The 9,791-nt window shown below is 37.0% G+C and overlaps 1 protein-coding gene across 1 annotated transcript in view; it reads right to left on the minus strand.

Moving 5' to 3' along the window:
* CCDC73 (coiled-coil domain containing 73) overlaps positions 1-9,791 on the minus strand; it is a 191,840-nt gene that overhangs the window by 49,019 nt on the left and 133,030 nt on the right. The window contains exons 10-11 of the mRNA XM_011936357.1: positions 1,294-1,422; positions 432-491 (exon numbers count right to left, since the gene is read on the minus strand). Coding sequence (XP_011791747.1) covers positions 432-491; positions 1,294-1,422 — 189 coding nt within the window. The remainder of the gene's footprint in view (positions 1-431; positions 492-1,293; positions 1,423-9,791) is intronic.

A 9,791-nucleotide genomic window follows, 5' to 3' on the forward strand; every position in this document is an offset into this window, starting at 1 on the left:
GGAGGCGGAGCTTGCAGTGAGCTGAGATCCGGCCACTGCACTCCAGCCTGGGCAGCAGAGCGAGACTCCGTCAAAAAAAAAAAGAAACAAGAGGAATATTCTTTCACACATCTTTTAAAAAATGGAATAATTATAAGCATCAAATAGATTCAAATGAGAATATAATGTCCTGAAAAAATATGCACTACACATAAATAAACTTCAATAATTATCTGTTAGGGTATCATTGGTCTAATCTATCAAGGAAAAAATTAAGGTATTTTTAATGAAAGTATATTGAGACTGATTTTTAAAAGTATACACATGTATATTTAATACACATTAACTGAGTGCCTACTATGTGCTATGCATGATTCCACTTAATTTATTTTTCACATTTTATCTGATTTTTAGAATATTTACTGACTTCCAAATATCTTATGATTGCTTACCTGTTTTTCTTCTTGAATACGTGTAATCTCTTCATTAATCTTCTTGTTTAATTCCAATTCCTTTAAAATTTGAATAGTTTTAAAGTTATGATAGAAAATTAAGCAAATTCTACATTCAATTCAGTACTAAACAAACTTTGGAGTGTTATGACCTATTACTACCCCCAGAGTACCCACATTTGTTTGTTTGTTTGTTTTGAGACTGTGTCTTGCTCTATCACCCAGTCTGGAGTGCAGTGGTGTGATCTGGGTTCACTACAACCTCTTCCTCCCAGGTTCAAGTGGATTCTCATGCCTCAGCCTCCCAAGTAGCTGGGATTACAGATGCCTACTAACATGCACAGTTAATTTTTGTATTTTTAGCAGAGACGGGTTTTCACCATGTTGGCCAAGCTGGTCTCGAACTCCTGACCTCAAGTGATCCACCCACCTTGGCCTCCTAAAGTGCTGGGATTACAGGCATGAGCCACTGCACCCAGCCCAAAGTATCCACATTTGTTTGTGGTTTAAACAGTGACGTCAGTGAACTGAAGAAGATATTATATACCAACATAAGTTGGTGCAAACTTCTAAATGTTAAAAACCATAAAATTTCTCATCTCCAAAGCTGTCCTGGAAACACCGTTGTACCACAAGATTATTCAAAACCATATTCAAGTGGAAATAAAATAGTTCTAGCCAAATCTTATTGTTCTAAAGTCTATGGCAAAAACTATCTAATAAAAAGAAAACAGATTCATAATACCTTTAACTATGCATATTGACTTTGCAAAGAAGGAATATTTTTGTGTTATAATCCTGAAACTCTCATAAGTTTTATTGAAAATATTAATGTTATAAACAAATACATTTAATAAAATACCATGTTGAGTCTTTCTTGAAGTTCTTGAAATTTTTGTTCTTTAATTGTTAGATTGATGTTTTCTTCTCCCATCTTATATTGACATGTGACTTTGGACTTTATCAAGTCTGAGGCTGCTTTTTTTAGTTCCTTAATAAGAAACATATTAAACAGAAAATTCAGTACACAAAATTCACTTTAAAAAGGTATTTTCCTGACAATGTCAAAGTTCATCCTTAAGCCTATAATTACAATTTGTTATATTTCATATATCAAAATAATACTGTTGGTCCATTAAAGTGTATTTTCCCTAGTTCCCTTGCAAGATTAGCCAAGGTGGGAACATAATCTGCAGTTGTGGATCAGGCAAAGTTAATCAATCATAAAGAGATTGACTGCATGATTTTGAATCTTAAAAGGAGTGTACTAACATAATCAACTAACCAGAAGTACAGCGTTTCCATTATTTATTCAACAAACATCTGAGATAAAAAGATAACAAGGAAATCTCAATTCCCAAATTTATTAGCCTCTTATAGGAAAAATTATGTAAGAAATTATTACAATACAATGTAATGAGTGCTACATTAGAAAACTGTCTATATAAAAAAAAAAGAAACTGAGGGTATCAACAAGGTATTATGCGCAAAGGTGGTATTTGAACCGAATCTTTAAAGATAAATTTGCAAACAAGACAACAAAGGGGTAGGCATTCCAGGCAAAAGGTTCTACACGCACAAAGCCACAGAAACATGAAAGAGCATGATATTTTTCAGGGAAAGAGAACTAATAAGATATGACTGGAGCTAATGTGTTATTTCAGGGGACAGAGTAGAATATTGGTAGTTGTGGCTAGAAATTTGGCAGGATTCAAATATTGAGAAGGACTTGTATATCACGCTAAAGAGTTTGAATGTTACACTATAAAAAATGGGGAATTAACCACTGAAGGATTTTGAGTAGAAGAATGACATAACAAAATTCGCATTTTAGAAAAATAACTCTGGCAGTGTTGTGGAGGGTGGAACTGAAGGATGTAAAAGCAGTCTTCATTTATGAAGTTACATCTTCATTAAGTTTAGTAGATACCAATCAAACACATTAAGATCTTGAAATACCAACTTTTGAATTAGTGTGCAATTGATTGTGCTGTTCTTCTGTGTACACTGACTATATTAAATACTCAAGAATCTGATTTTCAGTCTTGGCTACACAGTATCTGAACTCCATTATAAAGTTAGTACCTGGCATCTTTGTTTCTCTGGTAGGCAGTGGGCAGTTTTTCTATATTCTAAGAGCCCACTGCCTATCAGAGAAGCAAAGATGCCAGGTACCAGCTTTATAAGCATGAGACCAGGCTCTGCTAATCTGATGCGCCAGTCTTGGATATCAGATTAGTTATCACAAAAAAGCAAGGACTATTGCAAATCCATCTGTTAGTAGACAGGGAAGTATAGTAATTTCAAGCTTCTATAGGGGACAGTGATACAACAGCAGCAGCAGCATCCACTATGGTCAGCAATGATGGTATAAGCTGTGATACACACTATTCAAGAGTGGAAGCTGGTTTTATGCTATGGTCTTTGATACTGCATAACCTCCCTTCTTTGTAATCATTTTTCAAGTGTGAGATGACCAATGCCTTTCCAATAAATTCCTTTGCTGACTAAATCAGTGTGCAATTAAGAATCCTGACTACTTCATTTTTTAAAGGTCTTAAGAACTGGATAAACAACAAACTTCTGACTCTTTTGTAGAAATAAGTTGATTTATTAGAGTGGTGAGATTATAGGAAATTTTTATTTTCTTCATTATGTGATTAGCATTTTCTATTTTTCCTAAAATTAAAACATTTTTTGTAGTTTTAAAATAGTATTTAAGCTGTAAAAACAGGTACTATCATTTAGAGAGTTATTAGAGGATAAAAAATGGAAAATGACTTAATCCTAAGGAAAATTCACAGATTAAAGAAGAACCCAGTATATAAGGCTGAGAAATAAAGTCAACTGAGATAGAAGGAAACCCAAAAGGAAACTGAAAGAGGAGCAGCAGAAAACAGGGCTACTAAAACCTTCAAAGTTCTACATGTTACAGCTTCAGCCACCCAGGGAAAAACTCACCCAAGTATATCCTAACTCCAAATTCAAAATCCAGGAGAAAGGACTCATTGGTCTTAGTTCAAATACCACCTTTGGATGTGCACACCACATAAAATGACTGCTAAAGTAACCACGTGAGTCAAGAGATAGGGCTCTATTCTTAGAAAAGCAGGCAGACAAATTGATGTCTGGCATAAAGAGAACAATTAGTATATATCGAAATAACGAACGAAAGTTTGAATGAAGGGGGCAGACCTTGAGCTGGGCCTTGAAGAATGAGTAGTATACTGGATATCCTTCATTTGTTACTCCTGATTCACTTCCCACCCTTTCTCCACACTGCACTGTGCCCTATATGGCTGATCTCTGTGGGTACAGCAAACTGTCTTCTGGCTCCTGACTGGGTTAAATTTGTGGGAGGTACTAGTGTGTCAGTAGGCCAGGAAGAGAAAGAGAGGCCGGGCGCGGTGGCTTAAGCCTGTAATCCCAGCACTTTGGGAGGCCAAGACGGGCGGATCACGAGGTCAGGAGATCGAGACCATCCTGGCTAACACGGTGAAACCCCGTCTCTACTAAAAAAATACAAAAAACTAGCCAGGTGAGGTGGCGGGTGCCTGTAGTCCCAGCTACTCAGGAGGCTGAGGCAGGAGAATGGCATGAACCTGAGAGGAGGAGCTTGCAGTGAGCTGAGATCCGGCCACTGCACTCCAGCCTGGGTGACAGAGCAAGACTCGTCTCAAAAAAAAAAAATAAAAAAGGAAGAGAAAGAGAATGAGGTATTTTACCAGCTCCCTCCCTTCTGACCACAAATCAGCAATAGCTATATATCTTTATCAAAGATCACAGCTAATCCTAGTGATTTGGGAGGCTAAGGTGGGAGGATTGCTTGAAGCCAAGAGTTCAAAGCTAGACTGGGCAATGAAACAAGACCTTGTCTCTAAATAAATAAAAAAATAAGCCAGGCATGATGGTGTATGCCTCTGATCCTAGCTACTTGGGAAGCAGAAGCTGGAGGATCACTTGAGCCTAGGAGTTCAAAGCTGCAGTGAGTAATAATTGTGCCACAGCGACCCCCCACTCCCACCCCCATCTCTTAAAAAAACACCCACCCCCCCCCACCCTCGTCTCTTTTAAAAAAAAGAAAAAGAAAAAAAGGCCGCAGCTTCTGCCTTGAGGCTTTCTTCTACCGCTATAGCTACAGCTCTTTCCAGATTCCAGCATCTGCTTCATTCCCTTCTCCCTTCTGGTACAGGTGTGTTAATCATTCTCCCACTACTTTTATCTGTGGGGTGCTTCACCATCCCTTGTTGGTTTCCCTTACCTCTGACTATAACTACGTAAATAGCTTATTCATTAATCTTTTCTCAATTACCATTCCAACATGCCATCTGTTTCCTGGCCCAACCCTGTTTGGTACAAGTACATTGAGAGAAAGCATTTCAAGTATGGGAAGGGATGTAGAGAAAAACAAAACCAAAAGGCAGAAAGAACTAAGAATTATGCTAATGGCAACAAAGAATTTTGGCTAAAATAGAATGGGAGATGCTTGTTAAGAAGCAATAGCAAACAATATTGAACATGTAGAATGGACCAGATCATGAAAGCTCTGGAAAGCCAATTAAAGAAGTTGGGACTTGATTTGGTAGGCAAAGGAGAATTATTTATCATTCCTTCTACATATACCAAGTACCTCCTGTGTGTCAGGCACATAGAAGTTAAATCAGTATCTTGGTAAACTTAGTCTGGCAAAAAGAATGAATAAAAACTAGAGAAAAGAACACTGGTTAAGAGGCTATTACATTAATCCAGGCATGAGATGATGAGTGTCTATAGTACTGAAAAATGGAAAGTAAAAAGGAAAAGGAGAATAAAGGAAAAAGATTAGTCAAAAACAAGTCAAAGATGATTCTAGAGTGACTAAGTGAAACTGGAAGAAAGGAAAAGGGGACCATGAAATGTGAAAGGAAGAAATATAAAAATGGAAAGGGGATGCAAAGTGTGCTTCACTGATGGAAGAGACAAAAAGTATATTTAAAATTATGCGAAATAAGAGACAGAAAATGTCCTGAAACAGACTCTTTAAAAAGCCAAAAAATACAAATTATCAAGCCTGAACCAGAGGTTGTTAACTATTCTCAAAAAAGTCCTTCATTTATATTTTTTTCAAATTACAAAAGGCTGAACATGAATTCCCTCAAATAAAGTTTCAGTGTATCAGTGATGATTCATTTTCACAGGCAGCAAGATGGCTTCCTTTGAAAGGAGAGTTGCATGAATTTTTTTTTCAGAGGTAGAGTGGATGGAAGAGTAAAGAATCCAATGTATGACCTGTTAACCCTGAAGTTACAGTAAGTCACAAAAGGAGATGATCTACAGGTAGCTGAACATATAGAACCAGAGATTAAGAGAAATGTGAGACTGAAAAACTATGTATGCCATCATGCACATGAAGTGAATGGTTGATTTAAGAAGTCTGAGCTCACTGAAAGAAAGACTTTGAAAAAAGCAAACAGAGACCTTAGGATAGAGTTGTGGAAGAATGGAGGAAAAAGATAATCAGGGAGTCAGAGAAATTTATTTTGTAGTAGATGAACTTGGAAAAGTTAATTATGACATAAATGTCATAAAACCAATCATTTTATGTTTTAAATATCCATAATTTTGTACAAAACACATTATTTGGTAATGAAAAACACAAAGTGTCAGTAACAGGATGCTTTAGCTATAAATATCAGAAAGCCATAACTAAACCACAAAATAATCAGAAAATGTACTATCCTATAACAGGGACCACAAAGTTAGGCAGGGTGGTTGACCCGGATACTCAGTATAGTTCAATATAGACTAGTTATTTTCATGTCTCCACTTTCCATTCTTGGGTCTCTTCCTTAGACTATTAACAAGAGGCCAATTCAGGTATTATATGGCAACTGTATCATTCTGGGACTCATTAAAGAGAAAGAAAATGTTTCCTTGAACTACCTCTTGCTTGCCAGAATTGGATCACATGCTCATTGCAGGACCAAACACTGCCATGGGGAACAGAGTAATATTAATTGGCTTGGAGACAGAATGAGGTGGAATGAATGTTGGGGAATTGTCACAATGTCAGTTACAAGAACAGTGTCAGCTAAGGTTGTAAAAATTACAGATTGTTTAGAATACTACTGATTACAACCATTATGCAAAACAAAGTGAGGCAAGGTAGAAAATCTTTTTTATAAGCTGCTTGACGTTAATTCACCCAGTCTCTTTGGGTCTCAGTTCCCTCTACAAAAAAAAAAAGGAAAAGGTTGGATCCAGTTAACAATTTTCAAATCATGCCCTGAGAAATTTTGGCAGTTCCATGGTACCCCTCCAGGCCTGCTAACAGAAAAGAGAAGCCAACAAGTATAGCTCCAGGGTTCATCCAACCCTTCCTTCAACCACAAAGGCTCTACCTTTATTTGCTGCAATATTGAGCTTCTACATCTTTTCAAAGTGCTTTTTCATACATTTTATAATTTTATATTTATTACACATATATAAAACAGGAAAGGCAGATATTATTGTATTTACATTACAAATGAGAATATATGTGTGTATGTGATGGCTCACACCTGTAATCCCAGCACTTTGGGAGGCTGAGGCAGGAGGACTGCTTGAGCCTCGGAATTCAAGACCAGCCTGGGCAACATAGTGAGACCCTATCTCTGAAAAAAAAAAAAATTAGTCAGGCATGGCAGCATGCCTGTGGTGGTCCCAGCTACTCAGGAGGCTGAGGTGGGAGGATTGCTTGAGCCCAGGTGTTCACCAGCACTGCAGTGAGCTGTGATATTGCACCACTGCACTCTGGCCTGGGAAACAGAATGAGACCCCAACTCAAAGAGAGAGAGAGAGAGGTCGAGAATACAAAGCGGGTAAAAAAGAAAAGCAACACCACTATGCTCTGGGTCATGTACCTCTTTGGGATGGCTATAGTTGACAGGTTTAAGTTTTAAAGAAAAGCTCAAGTAATAAGTTAATACGAACACTTGGGGAGGCCAAGGTGGACGGATCATGAGGTCAGGAGATCGAGATCATCATGACTAACGTGGTGAAACCCCGTCTCTACTAAAAAAAATACAAAAAATGAGCCGGGCATGGAGGCGGACTCCTGTAGTCCCAGCTACTCGGGAGGCTGAGGCAGGAGAATGGCGTGAACCCAGGAGGCGGAGCTTGCAATGAGCTGAGATCGCGCCACTGCACTCCAGCCTGGACAACAAAGACTCCGTCTCAAAAAAAAAAAAAAAAAAAAAAAAAAAAAAAAAATCACAGGTTCTAGAAACAAAATTTGTCTGTATTCCAATCTTGGTTCTCTTTTCCTTGTTGTGTAACTTTAGGCAACTTACTTAATAGCTTCATTTTGCTTTAAGTTCCTCATCTATAAAATGGAGATAATAAATAAAAAGTCCCTGGCATGTAATAATCCACGCAACCAGTATTTGAGCATCTACCATGTGCAAGGCACTGACTGTTACCTATTATTTCTACTAAGCTGAATTCAAGGGATTCTATGATTGCTACAGCTGCATTGTGATGTAGAATTATTTTCCCTACTTGTAAAATAAAGTACTCTCAAGTATTAATAAATGGCATGAATATTTAAGTATTCCTTTATGTATTTAAATAGTTAAGATTAATAATCTCATAGCTGGTATTAATAAAGATTTTCCTATAGACTATAAGTTCCTCAAGAAAAGGTACAATGTTTCATATTTAAATATCCTGTAGTATCTTAAGAGATTCAAACATCTAAGAGAAACTAAAAATTATAATAAATATAAGTACAAAAGAGTAATGAACATGATATAAAGAAAAATGTAATTTACCTTTGTCTAATATAAAAGTTGATAAAATCAAAGGTTTGATTTACTCAGGATAAAAGAAAATGGCAAAAAAAAAAAAAAAACAACTTGATGAGAGCAGTTGCATCACTTAAACATACTATTGTTAATGACACAAAGATTCACGGTCATTTTGCAAGGTTGATTAGAAAGTCGTAGGTGTACCCTTCAAAAAAAATCAATGAATCCAGGAGCTGATTTTTCGAAAAGATCAATAAAATTGATAGACCACTAGCAAGACTAATAAAGAAGAAAAGAGAGAAGAATCAAATAGACACAATAAAAAATGATAAAGGGGATATCACCACCGATCCCACAGAAATACAAACTACCATCAGAGAATACTATAAACACCTCTATGCAAAATAAACAAGAAAACCTAAGAGAAATGGATAAAATCCTGGACACATACACCCTCCCAAGACTAAACCAGGAAGAAGTTGAATCCCTGAATAGACCAATAACAGGTTCTGAAATTGAGGCAATAATTAATACCCTACCAACCAAAAAAAGTCCAGGACCAGACGGATTCACAGCCGAATTCTACCAGAGGTACAAAGAGGAGCTGGTTCCATTCCTTCTGAAACTATTCCAATCAATAGAAAAGGGAATCCTCCCTAATTCATTTTATGAAGCCAACATCATCCTGATACCAAAGACTGGCAGAGACACAACAAAAAAAGAGAATTTTAGACCAATATCCCTGATGAACATTGATGCAAAAATCCTCAGTAAAACACTGGCAAACCAAATCCAGCAGCACATCAAAAAGTTTATCCACCATGATCAAGTTAGCTTCATATCTGGGATGCAAGGCTGGTTCAACATATGCAAATCAATAAACATAATTCATCAGATGAACAGAACCAAAGAAAAAAAACCACGATTATCTTAATAGATACAGAAAAGGCCTTTGACAAAATTCAACAGCCCTTCATGCTAAAAACTCTCAATAAACTAGGTATTGATGGGATGTATCTCAAAATAATAAGAGTTATTTATGACAAACTCACAGCCAATATCGTACTGAATGGGCAAAAACTGGAAGCATTCCCTTTGAAAACTGGCACAAGACAGGGATGCCCTCTCTCATCACTCCTATTCAACATTGTGTTGGAACTTCTAGCTATGGCAATCAGGTAAGAGAAAGAAATAAAGGGTGTTCAATTAGGAAAAGAGGAAGTCAAATTGTCTCTGTTTGCAGATGACATGATTGTATATTTAGAAAACCCCATCGTCTCAGCCCAAAATCTCCTTAAGCTGATAAGTAACTTCAGCAAAGTCTCGGGATACAAAATCAATGTGCAAAAATCACAAGAATTCCTATACACCAATAACAGACAGAGAGCCAAATCATAAGTGAACTGCCACTCACAATTGCTTCAAAGAGAATAAAACACCTAGGAATCCAACTTACAAGGGATGGGAAGGAACTCTTCAAGGAGAACTACAAACCACTGCTCAGCAAAATAAAAGAGGACACAAACAAATGGAAGAACATTCTATGCTCATGGATAGGAAGAATCAATATTGTGAAAATGGCCATACTGCCCAA

This window comes from Colobus angolensis, unplaced genomic scaffold, assembly GCF_000951035.1.
Source record: "Colobus angolensis palliatus isolate OR3802 unplaced genomic scaffold, Cang.pa_1.0 Scaffold152, whole genome shotgun sequence".
Classification (NCBI taxonomy): Eukaryota; Metazoa; Chordata; class Mammalia; order Primates; family Cercopithecidae; genus Colobus; species Colobus angolensis.